This window comes from Papilio machaon, chromosome 2, assembly GCF_912999745.1.
Source record: "Papilio machaon chromosome 2, ilPapMach1.1, whole genome shotgun sequence".
NCBI classification, from domain to species: Eukaryota; Metazoa; Arthropoda; class Insecta; order Lepidoptera; family Papilionidae; genus Papilio; species Papilio machaon.
In genome coordinates, this window is record NC_059987.1 from 2,725,264 (window position 1) to 2,740,145 (window position 14,882).

General features: G+C 33.7%; 1 protein-coding gene across 2 annotated transcripts in view; it reads right to left on the reverse strand.

The window, feature by feature from the left end:
• The window catches only part of LOC106709316 (voltage-dependent calcium channel subunit alpha-2/delta-3), a 48,739-nt gene that overhangs the window by 9,072 nt on the left and 24,785 nt on the right, over window positions 1–14,882 (reverse strand). For both annotated transcript variants that reach the window (XM_014501097.2, XM_014501096.2), the window contains exons 4-6: window positions 6,466–6,694; window positions 3,124–3,255; window positions 2,202–2,479 (exon numbers count right to left, since the gene is read on the reverse strand). In XM_014501097.2, coding sequence (XP_014356583.1) covers window positions 2,202–2,479; window positions 3,124–3,255; window positions 6,466–6,694 — 639 coding nt within the window. The remainder of the gene's footprint in view (window positions 1–2,201; window positions 2,480–3,123; window positions 3,256–6,465; window positions 6,695–14,882) is intronic.

Below are 14,882 nucleotides of genomic sequence, written 5' to 3' on the forward strand. Positions count from 1 at the left end.
TAAGTAAAGTTTCATTAACACAGAATGCTATAGCGCCTGGAATGTTTGCCGAAGGGTAATTGCCTTGCCGTATATTAGCCGGAGTGCGTACACCTCAGGGCCTCGTGCCCATCTCAGAACGTTTCCACTTGTAATTAGCTAGTTGATAACCTTTCTACAATTTAACAGCCCTAATATAGGCATGATGTTTAAGTAGGTGGCCTTACTTTGGAGTGGTATACACTATACATCCGATGAAACATATGGTCAAAAGTTATTCAAAAGTTTTTATAAACTTTTTTCCTTGATGTAGAAAACAAACCATAGTTAACAACCTATTTAGTTTTGTATTGTTATTAGTAAACTATTTACATTAAGTACTAACTTTTAAATCGTAGTAACCAAACCTCTCTGTCATTCAAGAGTTCCTAACTATGAAGACGAGAAAAAACAGAATCTTTTCAAGTATTTCGCATAATGACATTTTGTTTGTAATTGTACAGCTCAGATATGAAGTTAAGCGATAAACAGCGTACACATGTCAACCTGTCGCGAGTTGCAACTTCTTAGTTAAGGAGGTACTATCTTATACGTTGTACAAGACTAACTGATTATACAACGCGATTGTCATGATACACATTTCCTCTCACTAGTTCAGTGGTGGGAGATAGCGAAATAAGTGTTCCGAGATTTGTATATTATTTATATTAACGTTAATGTCAGTTTATCTCCTGTATATAATTTGCGTTACGCCTGAAAACATTATTCGCTCCGCAAAGCTCAATTACCGTGATGTAGGTAAAAATACTTACTTGGTAATATTTGCAAATGAAACTGTCTATTACTATATGAACGGCTTGTAGAAGTGAAAAATTTAAAGTTTTAAAATAGTCGTATGTTGCTATTCTGGTTGTGTTACTGTGAGTTAACACTGCCGAAATACTTTTATAAAAACATTGTTTCTCTCTATTTTTCAAATAGGGATGTTAATAAGTTTTTATACATGTTTTTGAGCAGTGGAAACCCACGATTAAAATATTCGAATTATGTTGGTAATCTCTAATAATAACGTCTGGTTTCATTTGATATTTAAAGAAATTATTCTCCAAAAAAAAAGACAAAAAATCACGTCTGGTGTAATTAGAAATAAACGATATGGATCTATTGTTATACATTATTTGTTTGTTGAAATCTAATGGAAGTGGAATTTAAAGCAGGTCTGATTGATTCCATTAGGGCGCGATACACCGAGGACAGATGGGTATCGTAATTACCGCCGCACGCAATACCTGCATTTGCGCCATTCTGGGAACCATTTAAAAGTAACTATGGTATAGAAAAGGGTAAGATTCAAAAAAGTTTTAAAAAGATATCAAACATAACAAGCTTTAAGTCATTTCGTGTCTACTGTTATGATTTTATTTAATTGTCGGAAAAAAGCGATGCGATCCAATTTTACAGTGTTGAACGTCATCAAGTGTTTTTATCGTTTAAAAATGCTACATAATTATTTCTTATATATTAAAATAGTGTCCGCCATCACTGTTTAAATTAAATTTGCTTTGTTTGTTGCTTGTATGGAAAATAAGTTACGTTGACCGCAATTTAAAATAACCACAATTTTTAAAAACCTTGAATGTTGGCTTTCATATTTACATACGATTATGTCAAAAATTTTATTTTTCCAACTGATTTCATTTTTCTTTTTTATTCCATTATTTACAAAATAGATGGTAAATGGCTTCTCACGATGACGACTATATGGTTAGAGATTGTGTCTTCCTCAACGGACAGGAAAACTGAAGCTAGCTCTGCAGTTACAATCCTTTGATGTGACTACAATAAACGATGATTACAATCGCTTTATTCAAAAGGTAGAACAACAGAAGTATGGATACTAGTACGCCTTTACGTGCTGTAATAGAATAGTGAAAAGTAGAGGACTTATATATGACAGGAAGATCAAACAACAAGAAGAACACTCGTAGTATTCTCACATCACAAGTACAGTACGATGCTTGATCTGGCACATCGAGTAGATAGTAGATAGATTAGGTAGAGGTTCAGGTAGTATTGGGTAGAGATATAGTAGAGTTCTGTCGTTCCCGGCATTGGATTTCGCTATATTGTTTAGGCCTATTTCACTTTTGGGTTTAAGAAAATAATTGTGTCTGATCTGCTTAACAATTTCTCTTTCTATATATACATTTTTAATGACATACCTGAGCCAATATCTTCGTATAACATTGATGTATCTCGGACACCGTGTCACTATATCTATACACGTTGACGAAGTCATTCGGGCCCAGAGTATCCAGTAGCGCTGACACTGTAGCCTTGGCCAATCGCTGGTAAGATGAACCAAGGTCATCAGAGTCATCCATAAGGATGACCAAGTCTTTCGGTGACGTAGCCGCCTCCACAAACCAGTTTGAAGACCTGAAGTCGTAGAAGTCTCTTGCGTGATGCGAGTAACCGTCCTCTGGTGGCCAAGACATTGCTACAGGAAAGAAAAAGTAAATATAGAATGTTAAATTTCATTATGATACGGTTGTGATTTATGACAGAGTTCGTTTATTGTACCTAATTCAATACATAAACCTACATGAAGTTAAAAGATTTTTTAAATCCATTGTCCAATATAAAAGTGAATAGCTTTCAAGTTACAATAAGTCTGTGTTATAAATCGTAGTGAATTTTAGAAGCACTTTCGAAGAAATCTTGAGAATAGGAAGTGCCGGAGGCGAGGTTGCATAGTTCTGTAGAGTTTGCACCGACGACGGGGCTGAGAGGAGGGAGGAGAGTATTTCTACGACCTCTAGGTATATACTTCTTTTAAACTGTCGCCATTTTTAAAACCGGGTCGAGAGTGTTATGCCTTAAACTCTGCTTATCCGTTAACCAAAATGGACGGCAAATAAGTTACGGATTATTGGATGATAAAATTACTTTCACAATCTTAATTCTAAACAAAGATACACTCATATATAAATATAAGTAAATAGCATGAAATGTTAAAGTAAGGAAAAACTCAATTAAATAAATAACTACAGTAAAATATTTTGTAATTAATTTAACATTCCTTTCTTTAACTAATACTACTCATGTAAAGTATATATTTTGACTTATTGCGTTAACATTTACCTGGATATCTCCTCATGAAACCAGTTGAGGAGGCGTAGTACTGCCACGAGAGGGTTGGGTCGATCTCGTAGTTGTTCACGAATAACGGATCTAAGTGCTCCGACCATGATATTTGATTCTGCACCTCCGCATCTACATCAAAGAATAAGCTCTTATTAATTCAAATTTAACTTAAGTGTTAAATTTTTTGTTCGAACATATCTTTTCAAGTTGGAAACTGATTAAAACTATGCATAGATCTTGATGGTAGAAATAAGGTTTAGCATCGAAAGCATTCAGTAAGGTTTTCCAATTTATTAGAGTGAACCACATGTCTATAAAGTAAGTAAATTCTATAGATAAATGAACGTTTTATGTTACTTATATACATATTTAATTCATATTAATGATCAATTTGTGAAATTAAATAATAATATCAAAATATATCAAAAATTCCGATAAATCTCAAATTAAAGTCACGATTCATTGTAAAAATAAGAAAAATAAATATTTAAATTTTAAAGTAGTACTAAAATAAAGCCGGTCTAGTGCCTTCTAATTGGCCAATTAGTAGAATTTTCTTTAAGACTAATTAGTCGAACATCGACCAGGATCGCTTTCCACTCAAACGCGATAGGAAAAATTAATGAATAGACAGGATATTTTATTACAGGACCAGTTTGGAAAATGTATTTCTACACTAGTACAAAATAGGTTGTTTAATCAAATTATAGACAAGTAAAATATATATTTTCCAAAGCGTAATTTGATATACTTAGTAAGTTAACACTTTTGTATAATTGTATATATTACACTACTTCTTTTAATTTACATCTTTTAAAATTAGAATAGTTACAAAAAAAGGAAAGTCTACTAAAACTTTGACATTTTATTATGGTATGTTCTGACATTTTTTAAAGAATACAATTTAGAACACAAGTTTCGTTTTAAATAAAACCACTTGAAAAAGAAACGAGAGTAGTCATTACTTATTGCTAAACACTTAGTCATGTCGCAGAGTACTAGTTTCACGACAAGCGCTACGGAACTGAACTAAATAGTCAATTATCACTCTCTCGTATTTCTTCCATTTACAAAGTTCAGGGGGTGACTGGAAAGTTAATTAAAGAAACTGAGCATGTCTCCTAGTTATTTATATACTTGTATTAATACATAATATGTATATTATGTCAGTTTCTGTTTTGTCAAATATATAGAAAGGGATTACAATATTGTAATAATAGAAGTGTCAATACAATGAAGTTCTAGGGTAATGTTATACTTTTTAAATAATTAATAACATTCACCTTGTACTGCCCCAATCTGGACTAGATAACTCGCATATGTCAACAACATATAACAACATCATACTCGTATATGGCTTGTCTGCCTGTCACACGCTGTCACATCTCGTTGCGGTAAAAGTTATTAGTGTTAAAAGTTGCGTATCGTATGTACGTGTTAATGGAAAACTCAAAACAAGGTGTGATGGCTTGTCGTATACGAGTATTTAACTAATACTTGGGGGAACATTAATATGTTCATAAAAGCACTATAAAATTTCAAAATGGATCTTATTTCTCATTGTTAACCTTTAACTGTGGACATCAAAATATTGTAACACTACCATGGACGCGAGGTCTCACGGACCGCTATAACTTCAAGTAATATTTTTAAGAAAACTGCCATTTTATATAATTTTTTTATTTTTGACGTACCTAAAGATTATCAAATTAAAAGATTATAATATGTAATTTAGCTTATATTCATTTATTTTCTTAATAATTATGTAAAATCACATTTAGGGCACTTTTCAGTCTTAAATTGCCTTAGATCAAATTAAAGACTACAACTTAAAAAAAATAACTTCTTGAAAAAAAAATCCACATTAATCTGTAAGTATATACTATACCAAACATAAAAAACAAAAAATCAACTTCTAAACTTGAAACATAAAAATTCTGACAAAGGTCCAATATCAGTAAAATTATTGACAGTCATTTTACAAAGGCTTAGAACACTGAAGGCATATAGCTTTTTTACAGCCAACACAAGTGTAGTTAGTCTTCCTCTTTAGTTTAGGTGGACAGATTCGGTAGGTCTTTCGTTTCGAACACTCGATTTCTAAAGTAGGGGGCTCCGCAATAGGCAGATCTGCTCCTAAAACGCGCTTCAATGTCATATGCAATTCCTTTGGCAAATTTAAGGTTTAAATGGATTACACATCTTTGCATATGTGGTACGACCAAGGAGGCTAATTTCTTAAGAAAATTCCTTCTTTCTATTGCTTTGCGCTGATGCTGATTATGTAGAATGTGAGCATTCACTGCACACAAGTCCAGTATCCTATAGAAAATGACCATACTACTATATATAGAACATTTCTTGTCAGTCTCGTCTACTCCTCCTTTAGTGGAGTTATAGTAGTGAATAATTTCAGGTTTGATGTCTACAGCAAATGCTAAACAAACGGCAACGTTGTTTTCATCTTCGGATTGATCTGACTCGAAAAGCATTTGATTAATTTCATCTTCAAATGAAGGATCGTCAACGCGTTTTTTTTTTTTTGACATCTGTTGGACCGTCCCACGTTGACCTTGAAGTTAGTTTAGCCGCAGAAGTACTCGGTTTTATGTTTTTTGATATTTTTTTGCTACTAAACCTATAAAAAATATAATCGCAGTCAATAAATGTTTGTATTGAAAACGTGGACTCGCGGTCTCACAGACCGCAGGCGAAATTTAAAACAAAATTTCTCAGCCAAATTGCATCCAGCGATGCAACTTCTCCTCTTCACAGTCGTTTCGCCACTAAAGTCGAAGCTACTAAACGTCACAAGAGCGAGGAGTGAGGGGAAGTAGGGTAAATACAATTTTCAGAAACGAGAGCGGTCTGTCAGACCGCGCGTCCATAGTTAAAGGTTAACGTACGAAGTACATTTGCAGTAAACTTAATGTAGGTACAGTAAAACATATTGTTTCTCGTATATAATGTATTTATATAATTGTATATGGTGCACGGCCGCGCACCGCTGCGCTGCACCCGCGTAGCTTCCGTGAACTCTATTTCCAATTCGCCTAAATAAATATTTTATGAGACAGATTGAAGCTCGCCGTGTAATCCGTTTCGAAATGTTTTCGTTCAGTTTGTATGTATGCAATTCATAAATATTTATTTTATTCCGTCAGTATGACACAGAAACGATTGGTTTCGCTTCCTTGCGATCCTTGAAAACTACTTAGATGTGTCTAGACTACCTATGATTAGTCTGTGCCCACTGGGCCTAAATTTAGATTGAATTTTATAGTCGAGACTAAGACCGAATAGAGTCAAGAAAGTAACAACAATGATTATTTAACATACCTTCAGTATTGATATAGGGCGGCATTAGAACAGCACTGTACGTGGTATTGACCGCGATGTGGTCGAAGTGTCGACTGGGAGAGAGCATGAGGCGTCGTGCGCGCGCAGCCAAGGTGCCATCATCTGCGTGTACGTTCAGCCAGCGCGCGTCAAAGTACGACCCTGGACTGCCGTCCGTGGAACTACTGCCTGGGGAGAGTGCAGCCGCCTCTGCTGAGTCCATTATACGCTGCAAATTAAAAATTATTAACAAATCTGTATTGTCCGTTATATATTTAGCGTTATATATTTGTCCTAACATATTTAAAGTTAGTAACGATAGTGTTATCGGATGCTTATTGGAAGTTTTGTTCTTATGTATTGATAAATAATATTGACATTAATAAATAATAAAAAAATACATAACCATCCAAATCCGAAATCCATTGCCAAAAGAAATAAAAGCAGAATACTGAAATAAAGTCTATGGAGAAATAGAATATTAGAGTTGTTTTGCTGTTACTAATATTGTCTGATATTTAATTAAGGCATGACATAATTACACACATTTACCACCGAACTGAATAGATCGGAATTTACCGCAAATAGCGTTCGGTTCGATTTGGTTAGCGTGCCTTATTGTTATCTATATACTTCTATATTAATAATACTCGTATATAGAGAAAAACATGATTACCTACTGATTACTAAGTAACTTTGGTCTATATTTTATTAGTTTTAGGTGTAGTTAAATTAAGTAAGCATATACTATTTAAGTTTTAATAATGACTGTTATTTATTGTGTGAAAAATATCAAAGCTAGTTTCAGTGCGAAGTTATTTCAATGCTAATATCAAAAGTCATTATCATAAAGCCGCAACTTTGATTACACTACTTGATATAGTTGATTCCGGACAATTTGTAAAACTGGTTATTTACAAACGAAGAAGGAATAGGTACAGTCGCTAAATAAATATGTATTTAAAAAACTTTGGAAACTTGTATGAACCTTTAGTTTCAAAAATACGTATATTCACGTATTCGTCACTAATATGTATTCGTGGTCGAAAGCATACGGTTGGATACGTTCATGCAAATTTTTGAAGGCGCATAGAAGTTTCTGAAGCTTTGTTAATTTATTCATATTTATGCTGCTGACTGCACACTATAAAATAGATATTAAATTTTTATTCGTACACTGAATTTGAAGACAGAACATAGTCATATTACATTTTAAAAATTAATTTGCTTGCTATTTGCAACGAGTAACCTGATATTGAAGAAAGACTTACAAGATTGATTTTAAGAAAGTTATCTAAACTTTCATGTTGGTACAACATAATCGAGATTTTTTTTTCAAATAAACGGGGACCTTATTTATTCCACCACTATACATTTTATAGATTATTGCACCTTTGTGATGCAATGCACATTCGTCGAATAAAATACCACCCGCATTTTACTTTACTCTTTTCATCTAGTACCTACTATTAAATGTTAAGAACAAAAAAATTAGGTTACTACAAATGACAATAATTCATTATAAACAGTTACGTTGTATACATAAGTGTATTTTACATATTCTCTCTACGTTATCCAAATAGCTGATACCTAGATATAAAGGTGAATTACAAATGATATGTAAGAAATCTCTCATGCCTAACACATACATTTGCATCATGTATACTCGAACAAGTCGTTGCCAAACCAATACAAGTTAATGTTCACCGTAACAAAAATAGTACAACTAAATCATAGAGCATTTAAGTAAACAACTTGTACATAATTTGAATGTGTCCAAAGTGACGAAGTAATTGCTTTAATATTGCCCTAGCTGGTAACACGTCGCGTTCACGGCGGCGGGCAATCAAGCCCAGTTTGCTACGCTCACGCAAACTAAACCGTTACAGCTACGTTCGTAGCAAATCTTGTAGAAGTAATCTACCACTTCGGTCTATTAACGTAACTTATTCCGATATTACATTTATTTGCATTTTGTTATTAATCTTAAGTCTTCGTTAATTTATCCAAGTTTTATGATCATTATCGGCTTAACTACAAAAGTTAAAAGATACTGAAATAACAGTTTATAAAAGAGTTTTTAGTTACACTCAATGGAATGGTGTTATAGGAAAAAGTTCGACAATTACGAATTAAAACTTTGCCTCTGTGCTCATCTTTTACCGCTTTCATTGCTTTTTATGAACATTGGACTGATATAAACATGTATATAAATAAGAAAACTATTGATTAAACTAATTTATTTTCTGATACATCTTTGTTTTTATAACGTATTTTACTCGTAACTTAAACGAATTATTAGTCAAGGCAGTGACGCAGGACGGACATTTATTAGATAGCATCTCAGGGCGCGGGGTGGGGTACCTTTACAAACATTTTAATGCCCCCATTAAGAGCCCCGATGAAAAGCTCTGTGTTCTTGAAACAATACTTAGTGCTGCTCCGTAAATACGCAATTCTTTTATTTTATTTCAGCTACAGTTTCATTAAGTGCGAAATGTTAGCGTCGTTTTTTTCTTCCTGTGCGACGCCCGTAGTAGAGCAATCCCCTCGATTTTTCAACTTTATTGTGGAGCTAAGCTCTGAGCGCTTTCGCCGGGGCCTTGTTCGCAACTTATTATGATACCGCCTTTTCGTAGCAACGCTACGCTACGTAGACATTATAATAAGACGTCTCACGGGCTAGCCGATAAAGGTTCTTCAATACTAGAAAACTTTTGTTGACTATTATTGTACATTCATTTTTCTTTCACCCCTTGTCATGGAATAATCGTGCCTATGTTTAACCCCGCAGTAATTTTTCGCATGAGTAACTCGTTTGATTGTTGCCAATACTAAAGTGTAGCTGTGAAATATGCTTAAGAAACTAATGCTGCTTGGTCATGTAACGTATCCGATCATAAAAATAACTACAGCAAATTATAGTAACTTACTAAGTAAGCTTGTTATAATAAGATTGAAAAATATCAATATATTGAGATACACAATAGTTCGTCTTCACTCGATGCACTTCTTGTACAGTTGCCTGCAAGTATTCTCAGAGACATCTATGTTACGAGGAGTTCGCAATGTTTACGTAGGGGGTTGCGGTTGCCGGGGAAAGGAGGTATCCAAGTGGGTGGTCGGAGGGTGACATAATGCAATATGAGCGTCCCGATGAACATGCGGTTTGCCCCCCGCTGTCAGGCATACCCCGCCATACTACGCTTAACTTCCTTAAATTTCAATGAAATCTCTTAGCGCTATGCATACTGATTTTGTGCAACAATAAACTACAGACTTTAATATTTTTTTAGATTTCGTTTTTTATAATTTGAATCATAACTAAACTTTACGTAACTTCTAATTGTTTCTGATAAGTGCAACTTAAACACTATTTACTTAAAGCAATCATAAAGGGCTATAAAAAGTTACACAGTGTTTCAAATTAATTTTATCTTTATCATAGTCAACCCTTTTATACCGTGACTCTAATGCCCGTCTAGGTTTTTTGACAAGTCATGGCTATTACAACATAATTATGCGTAGACTTAAGAAATGTGATCTTGAACAATAAATAATAAAGTAATTATGCCGATAGTATTAATGGTGGATATGATTTATGGTGAAACATATAACCACACTCACGTCCATAATGTCAAAGAATTAAAACACATGTTTTAATAGTGACTAATTTTTTTTTGAGACAATGCAGTAATTTTCTAAGCTCAAAGTAAAAAGTGTGTTTACCTACTAAATATGTGTGTGTGTGTAAGTGGATACTATCTTTAAAATCAATAGTATACGAAAAAAAAACATAAAAATGAACAATCGTATATGTATTGTACCAAATTAAATTTGGATCATAGCGCATTCTATCCTAGCGAATAAATTGAATGCTCCGCTATATTGTGATTTCGTCTGTGCGATATAATATTTTCACCAGTATTTCACAATGGCGGATACATAACGCCGCAACTCTGTCCCGTGCAGATTGTAATTGAAATCGTATTAGTGGAACAGTGCCAGCGGACTTCGCGTTCATTGCATTACGCGAACTCCTCATGGTTCATCTACTTTGTTCCGCTAACAAATCCTTCGACGAGATTCTTTATATTTTTATCTCACGGACGTCGTAATAAATGTATCTTGGAGTTTAAAAGAAAATAAAAAGCGTTAAAGAGCTCGGAATAGCTTTTATCATTCGCGAAAGGAATGTTCTTTTCACAGGATTGTTGCTAAAGACAATTTATTATCACTCTCGTGGATGTTTACAGTGAGACTGTAGTAGAGCTTAGTTTGAACAGATGTACTAATTAAACTACTACAATAATATACTTTTTTACGTTTTAGTAAGAAGACGATACAATAAAAATGAATTAAATGAAGATATGTATACGTTTTGTGCACGTTGCATTGTCAGAAAACTGAATCATGGGTAAGATTATGTTACCTACACGATCCTTTATTAACTTTTTAGTATTTATTTGTTTTAGTATTTACCTTTTTAGTACGTAATACGTAATCCGTCAGGCAAACCTTAATGTCAGTTCGGAGTATATTATACAATTTTATTGCTTATACTTATTCAAGGTAAACATCTTGTAGTAAAATATAGTAAGAATAGCGGTCATCGCCCCGTCGGTTCGTGGAGGCCGACCGCCTACGCGCTACGCACGCTACAAGCTACGGGCTACGAAGGGCTTCCCTCTGCGCTCTATCTACACAAACGTAGCTTTTCAAATATCGTAGAAATATTTTTCCAATATTACGTCATAACTATAAATTTGTGGAATGTTAAACGATTCCATTTTTTAATACTAATTTTAATTTACTGTCATTCTTATTTATGATTCTTAAATTTTTTTTAATTATATTATGAAACAACTATTATTTAAAAAAATATATTAATTAAATAGTTATTATATTAGTCTTCATTTAATTTGTTAAAGAATGTATTGAAAAATTTAGGTTTAACATAACAAATTAAGAAATTTACTTCAAGTTGAAATAACTTATTTTATTATATCTGACCAAGTACCTTGATAAATGTCCTTAAATATTAATTGCCAGTATTTTTAGATCGATTAATCATTTATAAAATCGCGTGTTACCTAATTGTGGTATGACTGCAGGCTCCGACTCCGGACCGCCTTAGGAATATTGAGTGAGTGGCCTGCGGGATGCGCTGCGTCTCGTATCCGGCTGCAGGAGAGAAAGGGACGGAGGCGTCTCAAGACGAATCAATAAAGTCCACTGGCGGGGCTCGAGGCTAGTGCAACGTCGGGATATGGGTCACGGTGCACTAAGCCCGCGAGACGATATTTAATAACCCCCTCTTCACACGCTCCGACAGATATTACTCCGGCCCCCCGTCGCAGATGTTTACTCAGAGTGAATTTAAACGCTGCTTATCATCGCCTAGACGCGATGAAAAGTGCATCTCGCCTTTGAGGTATTAAAGATGAAGTGGTCTCATATAAAGTGTCCCCGCCTCGCTCGGGTTCGATGCCACCTATAAAATGTTCGCCGTCTTTCAAACTTGTACAATAGCTATTGAAAATTGTTACAGACTAAAAAATTTCGCTGCCAAGTGTTGTTGCCGTTTTTTATTCGAGTATCAATTTCATAGATACGTTTACAACATATCTGAAACAACAATCAAATGGAAGTGTATTAAATACATTTTTTTTTATTTGATCTACTGTGAAAATTGAAAGAAAGAAAGTACAGATTGTATTTATTCTTTTTTTTATCTGCAGAACTCTTAAATGAATCATCTAGAACATTTTAGCAGCGAATACCGTAATTCATAATGAGATATTCCTTAATATTATTTCTATTTTGTTCGAATATAGTTTAAACAATTATTGCAAACCAATAATGAAAATATATGAGAAAGTTGTTGTCAGAAGCAACTGTTGTTTCGCAATTTGCTGATGGCGACATTAGGGTCGAGCAAGTGCAAGCTCCCTTCCCCTCCTTCTCCTAACACTAAGGTTTCTCTCTTGCGGCGAGCCTTTGGAATTTGGCGGTGCGCCTTGCACTCAACGGAGGTTCAACAAACCTACGTCACCTCAGGCTGTACATCCCACGGCACTCTCCTGACGTTTAGATTGTTGTTCTTGTCGTAAAGTTCGCCGTCAAAGGCTATTGTGTTACGCAAACACGTCACTCACATTTCGTGTAATCATCGCATTACGACGCGTCAAGTAAAATGTGCGCCTCGACTGACATTTATTATGTACAAACAAGATGCGACAGGTTTATTATCAAGTTTTTGTCGGCTTATTTATGTTCAAGTCGTGAAGTATATTAGCATTTCATTTTATTTTGATATATAAATCGATCACAAAGGAAAAGTAACCTAGAAAAACTATTTTATGTATATTTCGAATTACTAATTACATTTGCTTAGTTTTTAAGAAGATAAACAATTAGGGTGGACAGAAAAAGTAACTTTTAAGTAAGTGGGTATAACTTTAGAGGTAAATTCCGCGCTAGCAAAATGAGCTACAAAAGCCTTTTGTATAACGAAAAGTACTTTTAATTTGATTTTCGTGCCACGTGACGATTTTGCAATATTAGAACTTGTTCAAATATTTTTGTATGTCTTCACTTTACCGATGTTATCCTTCTTTTCTCGAACGATAAAACGTGACAAGTTTGCATTGACGTAGCTCATGTTTTCTTACTTAGAAATCAAACATGTTTTGAATTCGTTTTTAAATTGTCTTTAAAAAGTTTATTAAGTGAATAATTAATAAAGTCTTAATTATAATAAAATTGTATAGTGTAATTTTTGTTGTTCAAAAACTTTATAGATAGTTTAGAAAATTTTATTTTTGTACAAACGGATCTGTGTTTTAAACGTGTGGCTTGAATATAACGATACCATTTCGTATTCAAAACTACATTTCGCTGTTTCCGTTCGCGTTAATTGAACCTATTAAATGCGGCATACCACAATATGTGTATTAAGCGATTTCCGGCCGATTTCATTCGGGAAATAATCGTTACATATAAAAATATAATACCCGAACACACGATATCTAAAATGACATCTGAAAAAACCGTATCATCGTCTCTTTGTAACAGTTATTTGTGTTTGCAGCGAGGAAATTTTACGATGTTAGCCTACGATAAACAATATTGTTGATTTAAGATGTGAGAGAACTATATATTCCTTTAATAATTATGAGTAAAATACAGACAGACATAACAGTCAGAGCGATATTAACTAATATATAATTAAATTATATGTTATACATCGCTTAGAGGAATGGAAAATGCTTATAAAATTGATCAGGTGGTAAATCTTGCAACTACACTGACTTATAACTTTAAACTTTATATCTGTTCAAATGTATTAAAGGTGGAGGTTTCAAAGTTTAATATAATTTGAAATTGTAAGAGATAGATGATATTGAAGGTGTACATAGGCGGTGCTCATATCGTCTCAGCTATCTATAATAACGTTATGATTTATAGCTCAATTGGCGCGAACCCCCCCCCCCCCCCCTAGCCCTCTACTCGCACGGCGACACAGAGATGTAGCGAGCTCGACTAATTTCACATGAATTTTGTTAGAAGTTCTTGCAGTCAAACGAAGGAATTTAAGGTATGCTCCAACATAAAGGAAATAAGCTTTGATACACGCCATTTTACGCATTACGGTAACAAGCTTGAATAATCCTCCAGCTATAAATATGAGCCTTAATTTTTTTTATTTATTTTTTTTTTATTATAAATTGATAGTGATAGCAAATAAAAGGAAAGGAAAGGTGAGTATAAATAATCAACAAAATTATTTTCAGGTGTAAGAATTCATAAGGAACACTTTTTATGAGATTGGTCGTAACATTTTTGATGTTATAGTAAGGAGTAGAAAATAATAAGCGTAAATGTAACATTAAGAACTTATAATTTATAATTCGAATTATTCACAATGTATCATATTTCCCAAGAACTCTCTTACATAAAACTATAATCCTATTTAATCATAAATAGAATGAAAGTAAGAAGTATAAGCTATGGCTTCCGTCGTTGTCATTGGAAGCGTCGGATACTAGCTGTCGACCGCGACTCTGTCTGCGCGGAATTAAAACAAAAACTTAATAATGTGACAATATTCTACATCTGTGCCAAATTTCATAAGATCGATTGAACCATTTTTTTTAATAATAAAAAATAACTGCTTTATTGTAACATTCATATACTATGGAACTCCTGAATCCCTGTGTTTCAGAAGCCAATCCCTTCCCCATATTATTAAATTGATGTTACATTTAGTGACAAAAGTAAAGAAACCACTATTTATAATTTTGAAAATGAAGTTGAAAAATAAATTAAAAATTATTATTATATATTTTTTTTTTTACAATTCGAATTTTACAACCATTCCCGAGATACCATCAAACAAATATCCATCCATCCAT